Source organism: Nannospalax galili, unplaced genomic scaffold (genome assembly GCF_000622305.1).
Source record: "Nannospalax galili isolate Female #2095 unplaced genomic scaffold, S.galili_v1.0 scaffold385, whole genome shotgun sequence".
NCBI classification, from domain to species: Eukaryota; Metazoa; Chordata; class Mammalia; order Rodentia; family Spalacidae; genus Nannospalax; species Nannospalax galili.
The window spans coordinates 1,167,059-1,186,229 of NW_008354956.1; the positions used below are offsets into that span (position 1 = coordinate 1,167,059).

At 53.0% G+C, this 19,171-nt stretch overlaps 3 protein-coding genes across 3 annotated transcripts in view; all 3 read left to right on the forward strand.

Annotated features, from left to right (window-relative positions):
• Nectin2 (nectin cell adhesion molecule 2) overlaps positions 1 to 3,050 on the forward strand; it is a 40,235-nt gene extending 37,185 nt beyond the window's left edge. The window contains exons 7-9 of the mRNA XM_008851997.3: positions 273 to 336; positions 486 to 572; positions 2,006 to 3,050. Of these exons, the coding sequence (XP_008850219.1) occupies positions 273 to 336; positions 486 to 572; positions 2,006 to 2,281 (427 nt within the window). The 3' untranslated portion in view covers positions 2,282 to 3,050. The remainder of the gene's footprint in view (positions 1 to 272; positions 337 to 485; positions 573 to 2,005) is intronic.
• Positions 3,051 to 4,482: 1,432 nt separating this feature from the next.
• Tomm40 (translocase of outer mitochondrial membrane 40) lies at positions 4,483 to 16,730 on the forward strand. Its single transcript, XM_008852000.3, has 10 exons — positions 4,483 to 4,577; positions 4,669 to 4,944; positions 5,582 to 5,649; positions 6,264 to 6,356; positions 8,274 to 8,375; positions 8,460 to 8,565; positions 14,732 to 14,854; positions 14,975 to 15,051; positions 15,169 to 15,271; positions 16,134 to 16,730. The coding sequence occupies exons 2-10, from the start codon at positions 4,674 to 4,676 to the stop codon at positions 16,271 to 16,273; spliced, it is 1,083 nt and encodes a 360-aa protein (XP_008850222.1). The 5' UTR covers positions 4,483 to 4,577; positions 4,669 to 4,673; the 3' UTR covers positions 16,274 to 16,730.
• Positions 16,731 to 18,379: 1,649 nt separating this feature from the next.
• The window catches only part of Apoe (apolipoprotein E), a 2,860-nt gene continuing 2,068 nt past the window's right edge, over positions 18,380 to 19,171 (forward strand). The window contains exon 1 of the mRNA XM_008852001.3: positions 18,380 to 18,505. The gene's annotated coding sequence lies outside the window, so the exon portion shown is untranslated. The remainder of the gene's footprint in view (positions 18,506 to 19,171) is intronic.

Here is a 19,171-nt window from a genome sequence, read left to right on the forward strand (position 1 = left end):
GTTGCGGCACGTAATATTGAACACTGTCATAGACCACATTTCAACACAAACTCAGCAAGTGTCCAAATGGACAGCACACATCAGTGTGACCAAATCAGAGACACTTCCTAAAAGAGGGAAAACTGAGCCGTGAGTCTTAAGTCCCCCACAGGCAAGGGGGTAGGGCCAACAGAAAGGGGATGCAGGCAGAGGGGGTATCACCTCCTGTGACCCTGGGGAGGTCACCCTAAGGATGAGGCTTAATTCCCCTTGACCTGCCTCTTACCCCACAGACTGGAAGGACCTCCCTCCTACAAGCCACCGACCCCCAAGGCCAGGCTGGAGGAACCAGAGATGGTGAGAACTCCTAGAGCCCAGGCTAGCCTGGCTTGATACCCACTTTTCCTCCCTGGGACCAGACTGAGAGAGGGCTGTTGGGCTGGGAACAGGCTGGCAGTCAGAGGCCACCCTGAAGAGCCCTGATCGCCCTCCCTGTCCTCCCGTAGCCCTCTCAGCTCTTCACTCTCGGGGCCTCGGAGCACAGCCCACTGAAGACACCATACTTTGATGCTGGTGTCTCCTGCGCTGATCAGGTAGGATCTCTGGGGTGAACCAAGGTGGTCTGGGCGGGGGGTCTGAGATACAGGGCTGAGGGTCAAGGCTAGGTGTCTAGTCACAGTTCAGATCACTGAGCTAAGCTGAGGACTCATGACTGAGTCTATCTATACTCAGTCAGAAGCCCAAGGACCCCACGTTAGATGGAGTGTCTCAACTGAGCATGTGCACTGGCCAAGGCCTGTGCTTACAGGGGAGATCCCACCATAGAGAGTCTCCTGGATACCACGAGTCAGATAAGGAGGCTTAAAGAGGTTGAGGTTTAAGGGGCTGTTTAGCAATCAAGGTTAAATCAACTGAAGACTGAAGTCAGAGATGGCTCATCAGTTAAGAGCCCTGGCTACTTTTTCAGAGGACCCAGGTTCTGTTCCTAGTACCCACATGGTGGCTAACAACCATCTTTAACTTCACTTCCAAAGGTGCTCTGACACCTTCTTCTGTCCTCTGCAGTCACTGCAGCAGTGCACTTAAATACATGCAGACAAAACACGTACACCTTAAACAACAACAAAAAAGACTGAGCCAGGCATGGTGGCACATGCCTTTAGTCCCAGCACTCAGCAGGAGGCAGAGGCAGATGGATCTCTGAGTTCAAGGCCAGCCTGGTCTGCATAGTGAGTTCCAGGACAGCTGGGGCTACAGGGAGACCCTGTCTCAAAAAGACCAAAAAAAATTTTTTTTTAATTTATTATTTTTCATATTTTTGAATTTATTTTTATGTGTATTCGTATATTGCCTGCATGTAGGTAAGTGCACCTGTGTGCAATGCCTGCAGAGGACAGAAGAGGCTATTGGATCCCCTGGAACTGGTGTGTTCTTAAACTGAGCCATCTCTCCAGCCCCTCTTGTATGTTTGTTTTTTTTTAATTTATTATTAAAAAATATTTTATTATTAGTTTATTTTATGTGTATGAGTCTACTGTATTATGTAAATGCACCCATGTCCTGCCATGCCTGTGGCAGTCAGAAGAGGGTGTCAGATCCAGATCGCCTGGAACTGGAGTTACAGACAGTTGTTACCCGCCATATGGTGGGAATCAAACCAGGGTCCTCTGAAAGAGCAGCTTTTATCCACCAAGTCATTCATCTTTCCAGTTCCTCTTGTATGTTTTGAGACAAGGTCTCACTCTGTAGCCCATGTCAGACTTGACCCCATAGTAACTCACCTGCCTCAGCCTCCCAAGTGGTAGGATTACAGGCATGAGCCACCAGGTCCAGCGGGCTTTGGACTAAGGGTGGCCCTGTGGTTACATTAGAGCAGTTCAGCTCCAGGGAAAATGGGTAGCAGTGCTGTAGTTAGGTTGGACTGGCGTGGGAAGAGGGTGGCCAGGAATCCGGGCTCAAGAAGCAAGTTTGGGATCTATCATGCCAATGAAATGACCTTGAGTTCCTCTCTGCTCTGTGCCTGCAGGAAATGCCTCGATACCAAGAGTTGCCTACCTTGGAAGAGCGATCTGGGCCCCTGCTGCTGGGGGCCACAGGCCTGGGCCCCTCCCTCCTGGTGCCTCCAGGGCCTTCTGCTGTAGAGGGAGTTTCCCTGGGTCTAGATGAGGAAGAGGAGGAGGAGGAGGAGGAGGAAGACTTTCTGGATAAAATCAACCCCATTTATGATGCCCTGTCCTACCCCAGCCCCTCTGACTCCTACCAGGGCAAAGACTTTTTCGTGTCACGGGCCATGTATGTGTGAGGTACAGTGTCTCTGGCCTCTCACTTATCACCCTTTACCCCTCAGCTTTCTGTCAGGTGGTCTAGAACTCCTGGCTCCTGGGCGAACCATGGTCTCCTATCACCCCATGCATTCCATCTGTGATTTCTACCATAGTGGCGCCAATGTGACCTCCAGTCTATGATTTCTGACCCAGAGAAACCTGCAAAACAACGGACACCTGAGACTTATCTCCTGAAGTGCAGATAGTTCTGCGCCAACCTCTGACCCCAAGGACTCCTAAGATCTAGCTGGACCCTTTGACCATGCCACACCTCCCACCTGCATCTCAAGAGTCCCAAAGAAGACTCCAGACCTCTGATTTGTCCCCAGGCTATACAGTCCCATAGGTCTGCAAGCTTGAGATTACGGGCTTCCAGTTGCTCAGACCTGAGCCCTCAAGGCAGCGGAAGTCCCTCTACCCCCTTCCTATTTCCTTTCCCTCCTGCAGGCAGGAGTCTCAGGGTCCACATCTTCCCCTCATCCCCCAACACCCTAGTTCCTGTCTCCAGAGCATGAAGCCCCAGCCCAGTGCTAAAGGGATGAGCCTCATCCAAGTGTGCCTTGCAACCCAAGGTTTGGGAGAAGTTGCTGTTACCCTGAAGACTACTGAATCCTTTTTATCCGTGCCCAGTGGGATGAGCCTAAACATCCTTCTTTAGGGGAAAAAAAATGGGTCATCTGGGTTGGGAGTTCAGGCAATGATACTGTTTTGTAAGCATTTCCTACAAAATAGGTGTTTATACTTTGACGAGATTTTGTGTTTTCTGTGAGCCTTGAAGGAGATGATAGGGTCTGACGTGGGGGGAAATGGCCAAGGACAACGGAGCTTGAAGGCATCAGTGAACTGTAATCAAGATGTAATACAGACCCCCCAAAAGGTCCAAAGATAACCTGGGACTTGATAGGGTAGCAAGCAAAGACGCATCAAGGAAAACAAAATGATAGGGTAGCATTCGGGGAGGTTCCCAGAACAGGCACACTGTATTGAAAAGGAATGAATGTAACAACTAATGAGAATGTCCAAAAATAACGGGAAAAAAAGATAAATTTAGCAGTAATCAGCTGAGAGGCTTAGGCAAGAAAGAATAGGCTAAGGGCACTTGGGAAGCTGAGGCAGGAGGACTGCCAATAGTTCAAGGCCATCTTGGGCTTATATAGAGTTCAGAAAAAAAAATCAAAACTAGGCTAAGGGAAAAATTATGAGTATTATTTTTAATAAAAGCCCCCAAAGCGTGATGGATAATGTATCTAAATGAGTGAGCAGAGGCAAAGAGATAAATAATGGAGAAATAGGGGCCGCAGGCATGATGGGTAATGGCCAGGAATGAATGGTTCCTCAACGTGACGGTTAATTAGCAAAAGGCCGGAAGGATGATGAAAGTGAACAAGCAGAAATGGGCTAAAGAAAGCTAAGGAAGTGAAGCGCAAATGAATGGGCGAGTGCATGCTGGGTAATAGGAAAGGAATGAATGGACCAAACATAGAAGCCACAGTGACCTGGGAGGAACAGACGGCATGATGGGTAACAAAAGGGGTGGGTTCAACACAGCTGTAGCGTTCAGGGATAAAGGGGCATTGTGGGTAACTACAAGCGGGACAGAGTTCACAAACGAGTTTAGGCATCTCCCGAGGCACTGTGGGAAGGGGCAGCACTTCCGGTTTCTCGGTCGGCGACCCTGCTCCTCCGCCGCGGTGCCTGGTGGGACGCAAGGCCTGACCTTGCTGCCTAGCAGCGTCTGCGGCGCAACGCACCTTCACTTGTGTCCTTTGACCCTGGTAAGTTAACCAATGAGAGAACTAAGTTAATACATAACCAAGGTCGGCCTCTGGAGCCACCAAAGCCAGTCAGGAAGAGGAGCAGCCAAAGCTGACCAATGACTACGGCGTTCGATATAGGGCGGGGCACAGGTCCGTCAGTAGAGGGGCGGGGAAACGCGCAATGGGCGTGCCAAGTCATTGGTACTGACCAATGGAGAACACGGTCTCGAGCCAATGGGAACGGACGCATCGAGCCAATGGGAACGGCCAGCCGCCCCTCCAAACGCTCGCAAGTGACAACCAATAGGAAGGGGTGTTTCTGCGGTGTGGGCGGGACTTCCCTCCCTCTCTCCAATAGCAGGCGGGAGTCCTGCGAGGGGTGGGCGGACCCCGGGGGACACTGAACCAATGTGCTGCAGGGGGGCGGGGATACGGCGGCGACGGCGGCAGCGGGTTCGGTTGCGCGTGGCGCACGGGGTAGGAGCGGAGCCCAGGCCGGGAACAGGCGCCGCCGCCAGTAAGAACCCGGGTCCGAGCGTGGTGGGAGGTGGCGGAGGCAGGCTCCGGGGGTGTGTGTGGCCTCTGACCTCTGGCCTCTCCCCTCGCAGATACCATGGGGAACGTGTTGGCTGCTAGCTCGCCGCCCGCAGGGCCGCCGCCGCCTCCAGCGCCGTCCCTCGTGGGGCTGCCGCCGCCGCCTTCGCCGCCGGGCTTCACGTTACCGCCGCTTGGGGGTGGCCTGGGCGCCGGGGCGAGCGCTGGCCGAGGTTCAGAACGGACTTCCGGGCCTGCGGCCAGCGGCGCTGCGGGGGCCGCTGATGATGGAGCCTGCGACTGCCTGCCCAACCCGGGCACGTTCGAGGAGTGCCACCGGAAATGCAAGGGTGAGGGGCCCGGACCCCAGATCCCTAGGGGAAAAGGAGGACAGCTCTTCCAGGGACCCTGGGAATTGGCGCGCATCGTTGCAGACATCGAACAGAGCGTTAGGAGTTCACGGTGGGGTGGGATGGTGGAACCTTGAACTTGGGGCTTGGAACTGTGCGATCAGAGTCCCTTACGGTGGAATGCCACAGCTGGAGAGAGAAGGCTTGGAGAGCTGAGAGCTTCGGAATCAGCCTTGCCAGACTATTGTGATCGGGAAGAGAACTGAGGCCCAAGGTCACAGTGTCAGCACGATGTCCCTTAGGTTCCCGTCAGGGGTGCAACCCAAGAGGTCTGGATCCTAATAACAGTGGTACACGCTTAGCTCTAATACTCAGTGTATGTTAACTCATTAAAACCTTGGAACAGCTCTAGGTGGTGAGGGTCCCCATTGTACAGATGAGAAATTTGTCAGGAAATAAGTTTCTTAAGTCACCCAGGTGATGGCCCTGGGTTTCAGTTACAGGCAAAAGGCCCTGGTACCATCCACTAGGTAGAGTTGCCCCTACTGGGTGGGATACTTTGTGTATCTCTGGAGAGAGCTGAGGATGGGAGGGAAGGAGAGGAGAATTTGAGGTGTGATGGAGGTTTTTTCTACAGAGCTGTTTCCTGTTCAGATGGAAGGTGTCAAACTTACAGTCAACAAAGGGTTGAGTAACCGATTTCAGGTAAGCCTCCCTGGTGCCTTGGTGCCCCTCCCCCCAGGTGGTCACAGCCATCCCCCTACGTGTGTGCTGATCACATTCTCTAAGGGCTGGGCTCTTTGGTATTTGGAAAGATTGAGGTACAGTAACACACCTCTCATCCCAATATTGGGAGGCTGAGGCTGGATCATCAATCATCCTGGGGTAGCTCGAGCTATGTATCAAGACCCTATCTCAAAACCTGAGATCAAAACAAAATACAACTCAGATACATTCCAGGTTGACTACTCAGGGGTGGTGGTGATGGTAGGATTTGGGTTTAGGGACCCAGAATCCAGGGATGCCTCTTAAAATCACCAAGTGAGACAGCAGCACCAGGTGTGTAGCTCACCCTAGCCCAACTCCCGTGAGTAGCCTCAGACTTTCTCAGCTCACACCCTCTTTTTTTTTCTTTTGTTTTACGCTGGTGGAACTCCAGATCTCAAAATTGTTGAGCATGGCCCTGCCACCAAATATCTGGCCAGTCTCACACCCCCAGTCTCCATATCCTGCCTAGCCCAGAGACCCTGTCTTTGCCCTCTCCAGCAGGGAAGCTGGGCTGGCCAGACCCTAACCCACACCTTGCTGTCTTCTTTCAGGTCACCCACACTGTAGCCCTTGGCACAATTGGGGAGTCCAACTACCACTTTGGGGTCACATATGTGGGGACAAAACAGCTGAGTCCCACAGAGGTAAGGTTTCTCAAGTTGTTCCTTCATTATGTCCTCCAGGAAATGAGCCAAGCACCCTGCTCAGGAGCTTGGTGGGGAGGAGACGAGTATTTGGGTTGTTGGGAGGTGGGACTCATAGGACTGTCCCTAGTTTGGAACACAGATTATTCCTGCAGCATCATCCCCGAGGCTCTGCTCTTTGCCTGGCCCTGGATGATGCTTGGTAGGGACCCAGATGCACAGATCCTGGCCAGATGTGGGGCAGGACCTAGAATGTCAAGCTTGGGGCTTGGACGTACTCCAGGGGGTGCTGGAGAGCTACCAAGGGATTGGATGAGAGACAGGATCAGGCTTCCCTCAGGCTGCCCTAGGAGCCTGGATTGTAGGGTGTGGAGTGGGGAACTGGAGGCCTGAGGAGGAGCTGACTGGTACTGAATTAGATCTCTGATTATATTATCTGCAAACATTTTTATTTTTTGAGACAGGGCCTTATGTAACCTAGGCTGACCTTGAGCTCACCTGTGGCTAAGGATGATTTTGAACTACCAATCTTGCTTCCTCCACTTCCCCAAGTGCTGGGATTACAAGATTTAATCACCACACTGAGTGTATACAGTGCGGCCAGCATTATGCAGTGCTGAAGATCGAGCCCAGGGCATGCTAGACAAGCACTGTGCCACCCAAGCTACATCCTCAGCCCCTACTTATTCATTTGGGGTGGGGGGCTGCATGATCATGTGTGCACTTGTTCACTTGGGGTGGGGTCCTGCATGATCATGTGTGCACTTGTTCACTTGGGGTGGGGGCTTGCATGATCATGTGTGCACTTGTTCACTTGGGGTGGGGGGCTGCATGATCATGTGTGCACTTGTTCACTTGGGGTGGGGTCCTGCATGATCATGTGTGCACTTGTTCACTTGGGGTGGGGGGCTGCATGATCATGTGTGCACTTGTTCACTTGGGGTGGGGGGCTGCATGATCATGTGTGCACTTGCAGAGGCCAGAGATCAGACACCTTCCCTTGTTGCTCTACCTTATTCTCTTAGCTTGGCGTCACTCACTGCTTAGGCTAGGCAGGCTGACTGGCCAGCCAGCCAAGACGCAGCATCTGCCTGTCTGCCACAGTAATGGAGTTACAGGCATGTGCAGACTCTCCTGGTTTTTGTGTGGGTGCTGGGGATTTGAACTCAGGTCCTTGTGCTTACATGTGCAAGCACTTTTATCACTGAGCAATCTCCCACTTGCTACCTATCCACTTTTTGCTTGTTTTGTAATTTTTATAATGTTTTTATTATTTTACATTACTTTGGGGTTTTGTTTTTGGTTTGTTTGTTTGAGACAAGGTCTCACTATGTAGCCATGAGTGGCCTGCACCTTACTATGGAGATTAGGTGGGCCTTGATCTCATGGAGCTCCCCTGCCTCTGCCTCCCGAGTACTGGAACTAAAGGTGTGCACCACCAGGCCCAGCTCTGTCCAGCTGAGTGTGGTTGCACAGGTCTGTATCCCAGCTCTTGGGAAGGCTATGGCAGAGGATGTAGACTTCCAGGCCAGCCTAGTCTACATAGCAAGATCTGTCTCAAGAAATGGAAGAAAGAACAAAGGAACCTCAAGCCTAGCCTGATAACACAGGCCTGTAATCCCAGCACACTCGAGGTCATAGCTGCCATTAGCCACATGGCAAGTTTGCTTCTCTGCCTGCCAGGACACAGCAGTGACAAAAGTGGTCATGGGACTCTCAGTCCATTAGGGCAGGGGACAAATGTGTTGTCAAAGAATAATACCCAGGTGGACACACGGCTCAATGGGTAGAGGAATTCAAAAGTCTTGCAAGCCTAGAGAGGGACTCTAACTCAGTCTAGGGACTGAGGGAGGGCTTCGAGGAGGAGGGGAACCCCAGTGTGAGGCTTTGATGTCTAAGCTGCCCCCTCACCCACAGGCGTTCCCGGTGCTAGTTGGCGATATGGATAACAGTGGTAGCCTCAATGCGCAGGTCATCCACCAGCTGAGCCCAGGCCTCAGGTCCAAGATGGCCATTCAGGTGAGTTGGGTGGGTGTGACCTGTCACCTCTCCACCCCAGGTGTTCCCTCAGCCTGTGGCACTCACGCTGCCCCTCCCCAACAGACCCAGCAGTCCAAGTTCGTGAACTGGCAGGTGGACGGGGAGTACCGAGGTTCTGACTTCACAGCTGCTGTCACTCTAGGCAACCCAGATGTCCTAGTGGGTTCAGGTAAGAGGTAGAGGCTGCGAAGATGGTCATGAAGCCCTTGTTGCAGGTCCCTACTCCCTTCCAAAGCACATGATTTTGACTTCACGGGGCCTGCCATCTTACCCTCTATACTGTGGGCAGGGTGGGAGTGACTTGCACTGGGGAGGCTGAGGTGGGCTATGAAACCCTGTCTCAAAAACCGATCAAAACAAAACAAAAGCCAGGTGTGGTGGCTCATACCTGTAATTCCAGCACTTAGAGAGTCAGAAGTTCAAAGTCAACCCAGAAAGATGGGCCAGTAGGGAAAAATACTTGCTGCCAATCCTGATGACCTGTTCAATCCTCAGGACCCATATGGTAGGAGAGAGCAGACTCCCACAAGTTGTGCCATCTGTATCTACATACATATGTGTATATACACATACCATAATTTTTTAAGTCAAAGTCATCAATGAATTCAAGGCTAGCCTGGGATACATGAGACCCTGTCTCAAAAATTAATAAAAGTAGGGCTGGAGAGGTGGCTCAGCATTTACTGTTCTTCCAGAGGATCTGAGTTCAGTTCCCAGTACCCACATTGTGGCTAACAACCATCAGTACCTCCAGTTCCAGGGGATCTGGTTCCTTTTTCTGGCTTCTGCAGGCATTGTACACACATGGTGCACTTACATGCTGGCCAAACAAAACACCAAAGCTCTGGGTATGGTGATACAAACCCGACATGCCAGCACTCACAAGGATTGGTGCAAGTTCAGTTCAGGGCAAAGCTGTTAACACAAATTAAAAACCTATGTCTTTCACAAAAAAAAAAAACAAAAAAAACATGAACAATAAAAGCTGGGGATTGGAGAGATCTCTCAGCATTTAAAAGCACTGGCTGTTTACAATAGACCTGGGTTTGAATCCCACCAGCACCCACATGACAGCTAACCTAACAGCCATCCATAACTTCTGTTCCAGGGGATCCAATGCCCTCTTCTGCCCTCTGTGGGCACTGCATGGCATAGGTGCACTTAAACCCATGCAGGCATAACACAACACTCGCACACATAAAGCAAAAATAAATCCAAAAACAAAAAAACGCTGATATAGTGGCTCACATTTGGAATCCCATTACCTGGGAGGCTGACAGAAGGGGCTTGTTGCTAGTTTAAGTTTCCCTGGGCTGTGGTGTGATACCCTGTCTGAAAAAAAGAGTGTGTGGTAGGTAAGCTGGGGTGGGGGCATGTGGCTCCATGGCAGATGGATTCCCTGGCATGGGTGAATCCCTGAACTCCATCACCATCCGCGTGGAAACAAACTATAAGGCAGTGTGGCATAGTGAGGGGACGCAGGTCTAGCTTTGGACAGATGTGGTCTGATCAGCCATGTTTGCCCTCAGGTCATTGGTGACGCTTGGTATGTGTAACACTGCTGAGTTCACATGCATGTTAGGCTGTGAATGGTGTCCGGTGCGTGCTGGGTACCAAGTGATGGGGCTGTTCATAGTGTTGGTACTCACGGGGCTCGACTTGGGTTGTTCCAGATCACAGAGTGGGTCACAGGGTGGCCAGAGGCCACATGCAGGTGTAGGAAGACAGACAAAGGCCAAGATGAAGACTAACAACCTTTGTTTCAGTTGAGAGGAAGCCAGGAGTGTCCGACCTCTATCCGTGCTTCTAGTCCCTACCCTCTCTGTTCCTTTAGGAATGTCTGTCTTATACGCAGGCCCTGGCTCAGTGGTAGAGCAGGTGCCTAGACTCCCCAGTGAGGGGCTGGGACTGTGACTCAGTGGTAGAGCCCCTGCCTAGAATCCCCCAGTGAGGGGCTGGGGTGTGGCTCAGTGGTGGAACCCCTACCTAGAATCCCCCAGTGAGGGGCTGGGGGCGTGGCTCAGTGGTAGAGCCTCTGCCTAGAATCCCCCAGTGAGGGGCTGGGGTGTGGCTCATTGGTAGAGTTCTTACCTTGCATGTGCAGGGGGTCCTTGGTTCCATCCCCAGCACTGAGTTTGGGTTTGGGGTTTCATGCTTTTTTTGTTGTTGTTGTCTTTTTGAGACAGGGTCTCCCTGTAGCCCCAGCTGGCCTGGGAACTTACTATGTAGACCAGGCTGGCCTTGAACTCACAGAGATCCGCCTGCCTCTGCCACCCAAGTGCTGGGATTAAAGGCGTGAGCCACCACGCCCAGCTTTTGTTTGTTTTTTAATTTTATGTGTATGAGTGTGTTACCCACATGTATGTAAGTGCACTCCTGTGTGCAATGCCTACAGAGGTCAGAAGAGGATTTTGGATCCCCTGGAACTGGGATTGTTAGCAACATATGGCGGCTGAGAACCAAACTCTGATCCTCTCCAAGACCGACAGTGCCCTACTCGCCAGCCCATTTTGTTTTCTGTTTTATTTTGTTTTTTTGAGGCAGGGTCTCACTATGTAACCCTGGCTGTCCTGGAATCCCCTATATAAACCAGGCTGGCTTCAAACTCAGTGAGATCACCTGCCACTGTCTCCTGGATGCTGGGATTAAAGGTGTGTGCCACCAAGCATGGCAAAAAGATACTTTGCTCAAATACTCAAAGCATGTGTTCCTGTTGGGATAAGGCCCACCTGGGTGAAGTTCAAATGACTGATTTCTTTATCTTCTGTTTTATTCGTCATTATTGTGTTTAAGTGTGTTGTTATGGGCCCATGTAGAGATCAGAGGACAGCTTTTGAGGAGTCGGTTCTCATCCTTCACTGAGGGGTGCAAGGACTGGAATCAAGTTAGTTTGTGCAGTGCTCTTCCTGCTGAGCCAACTAACTAGCTTCTAGCAAAGGGCCCCATTTTTTCCTTGAGTGACCCAGACAGCTTCTCCAGAACACCTGGGCCTCAGACCAGGGGCCCATCAGGGGAAGCGAGGAGAGGAGGGGTGGCCTCCTGAAGAAGGTGGCTGCACACCAGGGTACAGGATTGACTGGTTGAAAACCAGTGCCACTGCTCTGCAGCGTCCAACCTGCACATCTGCACAGTGACTGTAGGCATTTGGCTTCTGCCTAGGACTTCCCTGAGGAAGGATGCTGTGGGCCTTGGCCAGGTAGGCAGGGAGCAGGTGGAACATCTTGACTTGCCTTCTGCCATACCTCCCAGCCTGCCAAGGCCTACTCTTTTCTTACCTCTTAGGCACCTCTGCCTCTCAGGGTATGAATGCATTGGCACCCTTGGGACGACTTCTGTTCATCCATTTGTTCCAGAAGCATGATTTTGTTGGTCATTTCTGAAGTACCAGGCTTCATGTTACTCATTTATGTGCTTGCATTACTAAAGAGGGGACCCAAGGCCAAGGCATGCTGATCAAGCACTCTACTGAATCACACCCCCAGCCCCTCACAGGGGAATTTTGGGGGTTTGTGGTACAGTGGGGGCCAGCACAGAAGCACAGTAGGAAAGGCAGGGCCTTGTAAGGGCAGTGATAGAGGCCAGGAATAAATGTGTAAGGGCTGTAGTGCAGCTCTGTGACACAGCACATAACATGCATGGGTGCTGGGTTCATCTGCAGTGCTACAAAGAAGTGGGGCTGCAGTGACAGTTCACTTGATATTGATAAAGTGCTGACCTAAAAAAGCCCTGTGTTTGGTTCCCAGCAGCCACATAAACCAAGTATGATGGAGGCTGGAGAATCAGAAATCCAGAATCATCCTTGGCTCTAGAAGGTGTTGGGAGGTCCAAGTCGACTTGGGGTAGATTCTGTCTCAAACTAGCTGAGTCAGGTGTGGTGGCACACACTTTTAATCCCAGCACTCAGGAGGCAGAGGCAGGTGGAGCTCTGTGAGGTTGGGGCTACTGGAAGACCCTGTCTCAAGAAAAAAGAAACCTAGCTGAGATTGTGGGGCCTCGTACCTTAATCCTAGCATTAGAAAGAAGGCTGAAGGATCCTTGGAGTCCAGACCCTCCAGAGTTACTTAGAGTCAAGAGAATAAAATGGAGATGACAGGGCGGCTCAGCAGGTAAATGTGCTTACTGCCAAGACTGGCAATCTGAGTTCAAGCCCTGGGACCTACAAGGTAGAGAGAGAAAACTGACTCCTGCAGGTTGTCCTCTGCCCTGGGATAAATATGGGGGCGGTGGGGGTAAAGTCTTGAGATGAGTGTTGTGGCATACTTCTATAATCCCAGCCACTTGGGAGGCTGAGGCAAAAGTTCACCAGCAAGTTTGCACCCAGCCAAGGTTCTATATATATCAAGAGCCTGTCTTTTCAAAGAAAAGGAAAAAAAAGATAAAAAATAAAGCCAGAGCTGGGAGACATGGTGAACCCGGAATAACGCCACAGTAGAGCCTGAGGCAGGATGGAAGTTTTGAAGGCCTGCCTGGGCTACACAGTGGGACCCTGATTCAGAAAAACACCCAATACTAAGTGGAATGTCATTAAGTCAGAAACTTCCAATGTAATCCATAGGCAGGAGCAAGGGTAGGACATGTAGACCAGGCAATGTGAGACCTGGTATCCCGAGATGATGGTGGCTTTAGCAATGAGAGAAGCAGCCAGACCTGGGGAACACATAATTGTAGATGTTTATCTAAAACCCAGCTGGACACAAGGAAAGGTTCATTGGCAGAAACAGTGACAGTCCTGAGGAGAGCGTTCATGTAGCCCATGGTGTGGGGCCATGGCTCTGTTTTGAAGCTGAGCTGTGATGTGAGGAGTTCAGATTGTCGTGAGGCACTGGGCCGCTATGGCAGTTTCTTAAGAGAACAGAATCCGGATTGTGCTTTGGTGAGACCCAGGTCTTTGAAGAGATTGAACCTGTGCAGATCAGAGGAGGCTGTGGGTGGAAAAATGGCTTAAGGGCACAATGATGTCCACAAGACTGAGGATTGTTAGAGAGGCATTTAGGGGTGGCTTGGTCTTCAGTCCTGCTGAGGGACTGGGGGCTCTACCCTGAAGTCACTGTCTGTAAATGCCCACTCATGGCTCTGTGCCTGTTTCCTCCTAGTTGAATGAGGATGGTGACCTGAGGAGTGTTGGGAATGGATTAATACCCATTCTAAAGCTAATAGTCATGAGTTAATGTGTAACACTTATTCATTGAGGGATCTCCCACACTGGCCTCCATGAACCCCTGAAACCTGGCTCTGCCCTAGGCATGATCACAGTCTCAGGGAATTCATGCAGGGTCCTGGCTGGGAACTCTGGGCCCACCTCACCCATGTTGGGGCTTAGCCCTTCAGGCAGGCCAGCTGCTCTTCTAGAAGTGTCTTTGCATTCTGCCACCCTCTCTCTGCAGGCTTCCTCTTTTCTGCCTGGGAACTAGTCTGCCCACCTAGCCTTAGTGGGATCTAACAGTAGAACTCTTCAATCATTTCTTCCCAACTGTTCAGTCTTTTTTTTTTTGGAGACAGAGTCTCCCTGTAGCCCCAGCTGGCCTAGAATTCACTATGTAGACCAGACTAGCCTCAAACTCAAAAGAGATCCACCTCCCTCTGCCTCTCACGTGCTGGAATTAAAGGCCTGCACCATCATGCCTGGCTCAGTCTTTTATTTTTTATCTGGGGCTTTATATATGATAGGCAAGAGCTAAACCATTGAGCACACTCCCAGCCCCTCGCTGGGGGATTCTAGGCAGGGGCTCTACCACTGAGCCATGCCCCAGCCCTTGTCTTGAGTATTTCTCTGTCACTCTGTCTCTGCTCTTTCCTCCCCAGCTCGCCTTCTGTCCTGTAGAATTGCAGTAGTGCTTTGTCCTCTACTCAGTCCTTGACTTTTGGTCCAGCCCGTTAGTGGCCATTTGGTCATTGAGACATCCCTCCTATGGAGAGACAAATGCCCCGATTGACTTTCCAGTAGCCAGTCCCATTGATAAGGATACTCTCACTCTCCCTTAGCCACAGCCCCAAGGGTAATCCTGCCAGCCCAGGTCTCAGATGGCAGGTGGGTGGGTTGGGGTCTGGACCTCAGCTGTGCACATCAAGCTGTGTGCTCTTCGTGTCACTTCCCTGCATTCCTGCCTAGGTGCATTTCATGACTGTGAGAGGGAGTGTGACTTGCCTCTACCCTTTGTAAGTTGTGGTGAGGGGGTGCTGCCTGTATAGGGTGGTATAGCCCAGGTGAGGCAGGTTTGGAAGACTGAACTCAGAATGGGGTACAGTGCTCTGGGCTACTTAGGGAGGAGTAGATGTGGAGAGCTGAGGGTGGACCAGCCTGGGCTGGAGAGCCTGACCATTTTCTCCCCTGACAGGAATCCTGGTGGCCCACTATCTGCAGAGCATCACACCATGTCTGGCCCTGGGTGGAGAGCTTGTCTACCACCGGCGGCCTGGCGAGGAGGGCACTGTTATGTCTCTAGCAGGGAAATACACATGTGAGCCTGGGGCACATTGGTGGTCTGAGGGAGGAGGGCCAGGGTCTGAACTAAGGCTCTGGGTTTCTAGGTACCCTCGCCCCATTTATCCCCTCTCCCTACCCAACCCTGCTTTTATAGTGAACAACTGGTTGGCGACAGTCACACTGGGCCAGGCAGGCATGCACGCAACATACTACCACAAAGCCAGTGACCAGGTGAGGTGGAGCGAGTACTGCTGCCCAGTATGATCTTCCAGGCTGGGGTTGCCTGTGCAGGTGTGCCAAGGATACCCTGTGGGCAGCTCACAAGTGTGCCTGACTCTGCCTCCCCAGCTGCAGGTGGGCGTGGAGTTTGAGGCCAGCACCAGGATGCAGGACACCAGTGTCTCCTTTGGGTACCAGCTGGACCTGCCCAAGGCCAACTTCCTCTTCAAAGGTAAAGGCCTCAGTTTCCCTTCCTGGAAAACAGACCAGGGGTGACTCAGCTGGCGGTGGGGTATAGACCACAGGAGATAAGGTGGATGATGGTGTTCAGGGGCCATTGTGTACCTCCAAATTACCCAGGGAGGCTGTTGGGCACTGGGGGCCCCACCCTGGCACATCTGGTGAGTGTTGGGGACACCAAACTTCTCCCACTCTTCCAGCGCCTAAGCGAGAGCTCTGCTCAGGGCTTTGCCCCACCTGTGAATAGAAGGCAATTTGGAAGCTCCCAGCCCTTCCCATTCGCATTAGTGGAAACAGGTTCCAGGGATCTGGGAGGGGACAGCCAGAGGCAGGCAGTGACCTGGGCTTGACCTCCTTGGTGCTGAGGTTAGGGTGGGTACAGTATGTGGGATGGACTTGGGCTGGTTTCTGGGGTGCTCCCCAGCCTAGGAGTTTTATCTGCAGCATAGTCTCTCCTGGTGACCCTTGCAGTTTGGTGTCCTGCTGTAGGGCCCCTGACTAGCTCTGCTGTTTCAGTCCCAGTCCCATGTCCTACCTCTTCCTGGTGTGGGGACAGCTGAGCATAGTGCCCAGCCCCTAAGACTCTGGTGCCTAAGCCTTGGGACGTTTCAGCCTTTGATTGAACATGCAGAACACTGGCTGTAACCAGCCCAGGTTGTGCAGGACTCCCAGTGGAGTGTAGTCACCATCCCCTGAGATGGGGGGGGGGGGGGGGGGGGGGGGGGGGGGGGGGGGGTGGAGTCCCAGAGCTGGAGAGGAAGCCCTCTGCTCCTGGGATAAGGTAGCTGGGTGGTGCCGACACGTGGTTAGGGTCCCATGTGGTTGTGTCCTCACCCTTTTGCTGTTGCCCACAGGCTCGGTGAACAGTAACTGGATTGTGGGCGCCACGCTGGAGAAGAAGCTGCCCCCGCTGCCCCTGACACTGTCCCTCTGCGCCTTCCTGAACCATCGCAAGAACAAGTTCCTTTGTGGCTTCGGCCTGACCATTGGCTGAGCCTCACGCCTTCCTCCGCAGACCCAGGCCACCTTGCCTGCAGCCCGCTGGGCGCCGCCGCCTTCCCCTCCTTTCCCTCCCTCCAGGGGTCGGGGCAGCGGGAAGGAGGGGACCCACCCCAGCAGCCAGCTGAAGAGCAGCTTCTGGAACCCAGGGGGCCACTTGAAGATCCCCGGTGCCCTGGGACATCGGAGCCCGGGAGCCCGGAGGACGTTTGTGGAGTTGAAGGGCACTGATCAGAGGCAGCCGGACAAGCTCAGGGAGCGTAGCTGGATGTCCCCATCCTCCCCAGAGCACTACGGAGCGCGCCGAGGGCAGCAGAGAAGCGTCCCATCTGCTAGGCCGCCGTGTCACTCCCCCTCCACCCCTCCATAGAAATCATGTTTATAAGTTATGGAAGAACCGGGACATTTTACAGAAAAAACTTCAAAAGCAAAAAATACACATGAAAAAAAAAGGATCTGGAAAGCCTGGGTTTTCTCCAGCTCCCGACGTCCCCGCGGCTGCCAGCAGGGGGCGCCGAGGTGTGCGGCAAGGCGGCTCACGTGGCTCAGGGAACGCCTGGCAGGGGAACGCAGGGAGGACTCCTGCGCAGCCCAGCCGGGACTTCACTGGTCTAGCCTGGCCAAGAGGGCTGCGCCCGAGGTCACTCGCCCCCTGGGTGGTGCAGCCAGAGTGGTGGCCGAGGACTTTGTCTTTGCAAACAGGCTGCAGGGCTGGCAGTGCTGGTGGGGGCAGGGCTGGGGCCCAGGGTCTCCCCAGGTGGCAGAGAAAGGCTGAGGTGGTAGGGTGTGGGACCTTGTGACGGGAAGGGCCGAGGTCTTGAAAACTTCAGGAAGAAACCAAGTTCCTGGATAGGCTTCAGAACAATTCTGGAATGAACTGCCTGGGGGGGAGGAAGGGGCCTCGAGTGTGACAAAGGAGGGGTTCAGCTTCGGCCACAAATCTTTTTGCTGCGCTGAGGATGGAATCCAGGGCCTCACGTGCCAGGCAAGTGCTCCTTGTGGGGCTGCATCCCTGCCCCTTTTGTTGGGAGGGTTGAGACGGGGTCTCCTGGCCTGCAGCTGGATCCTGCCTCCACAGGCCGTGGGACCCACAGGAAGTGTCACACTTCACCAAGGTTGAGTTCAGATGAACTGATTTAGATCCCTCCAGACAGGGGAACTGAAACTCTGTCTATCCCCCGGTCTGGGGAGGAGGTGACCCAGAAACCTTGCCACACCCACTCCCTGCCAGGGTGCTCCAAAACTAACAGGCCTGGGCCTGGCTAGGTACCCTGTTCCCTTCCTGGAACCAGGTGTTCTGCCGCCTACCCTGCAGTCATGTTCCTACCCTTCCAGCTGCAGGCAGACCTTGCTGTGTGTTTAGCCTCCCACCTCCACCCTCTGGGCTGCAGCTGGGAACCGGAGGCAAGGCTAGCAAGCCGCCGGTGTGTGAGCTCTCCGCTCTATTCAAGATGGTATAGGTGCAGCTGCTGTTTGTGTGAGGTTTCGTCCCATTATCACAGCAGACTCCAACAGCTGTGATCCTTCTGCCTCTGCCTCCTGAGGCAATAGAACTACAGGCATGTGTCCCTACAGGTGGCTGCTTTACCGATTTTATGGGTAAAGAAACTACTTTTTTTAAAAAAGCCAAACGTGGAGTTCAAGGCCAGCTGAGACTACAGGGAGACCCTGTCTCAAAAAGACCAAAAAAAAAAAAAAAAAAAAAAAGGCCAAGTGTAGCACATACCTGTAACTCTTGTTTGTACTGGGGAGGCTGAGGCAGGAGAACTGAGTTTGGGGACCCTGGCTCCTGGAATGCCCATTGCCTGAGCCAGCCGCGGATGGGAGAAAGATACCTGGTGTCACTAAAGAGGGGGCCCGGCTTCACCCTGCAGCCACTGTCACCAGTCCTTTTCTGCCTAGGCTTCGGGTGTGCTCAGCCACCCACAAGGAAGGGGATGCTGGGTGCTAGCACCCAAAAATGGAGAAAGATGCCTGAATTCTTGGGTGAGGTGTCTCTCTTCCTGGGGGCTGGGGGTGGGGGGTCACAAGGCCTCCAAGCCCCACCTCTTTTCTCTGCCCTGCTGTGAAGGGAAAGAGACTGCCCGCCTCGTGACAGGGGGCTGGTTCAGCCCGCCCTAACTCTGGGGAGGGGGTGGGGCGGGGGGAGCCCTATAATTGGAGGAGGACGGGATCCCAGATCCCTGCGCATCCCCTGGAGCCTAAGGACTGGTTTCCGCAGGAGCTGGTAAGGAACAGTCATCGGGCAAAAGGACTCAGGGGCCTTGGGACAATGTGGGCTGGGGACCTTGGGGCTCCCAGGAATCGGGGGTTTGGGGGCTCAAGGATTGGAGAAGACAGGAAGCTCAATAGAGCCACTTGGGGACTTGCTAAGGAGCTAGATGCCTATGCCCGGGTTACGACTGTTGGAGCTGAAGGGATAGGGGACTGGCTGTGGGAGCATTCCCAGCCTAGCTAGAAGATGGGATGTGAAAGAAAGCAGGGGATGAGCTAGAGAACACGCATCTATTAAACACCGACTGGATTTCCCCCACCTTCCTCAGGTAGCCCAGGCTGGCCTCAAATTCGCGATCCTACTGCCAACACGTCCGGAGTTCTGGGATTATGAGAGGGCACTTCCTTATTGGGTTAGAGGAGGACTGCTAAATGCGGGTTAAATTAGCACCAAAATGTAAAGCTTTAAGTTGGAGTTTAAAACCCTAGGTAGAAAAAGAAATGTTAAGTTGGATTTGAGAGGCCGGCTGGGGCTCCTGGAACTCCGGGAGAGGGTGGAGTGGAATTTGAACCCTGGAAGACGGAATTTTGGCAGCGGAGACACCCAGGGGATGCCCAGGGGATGCGGAGAAAGGAAACCAGGAGGGAGTAAAAAGTCCTGGGGCGGGGGGGGGGGGGG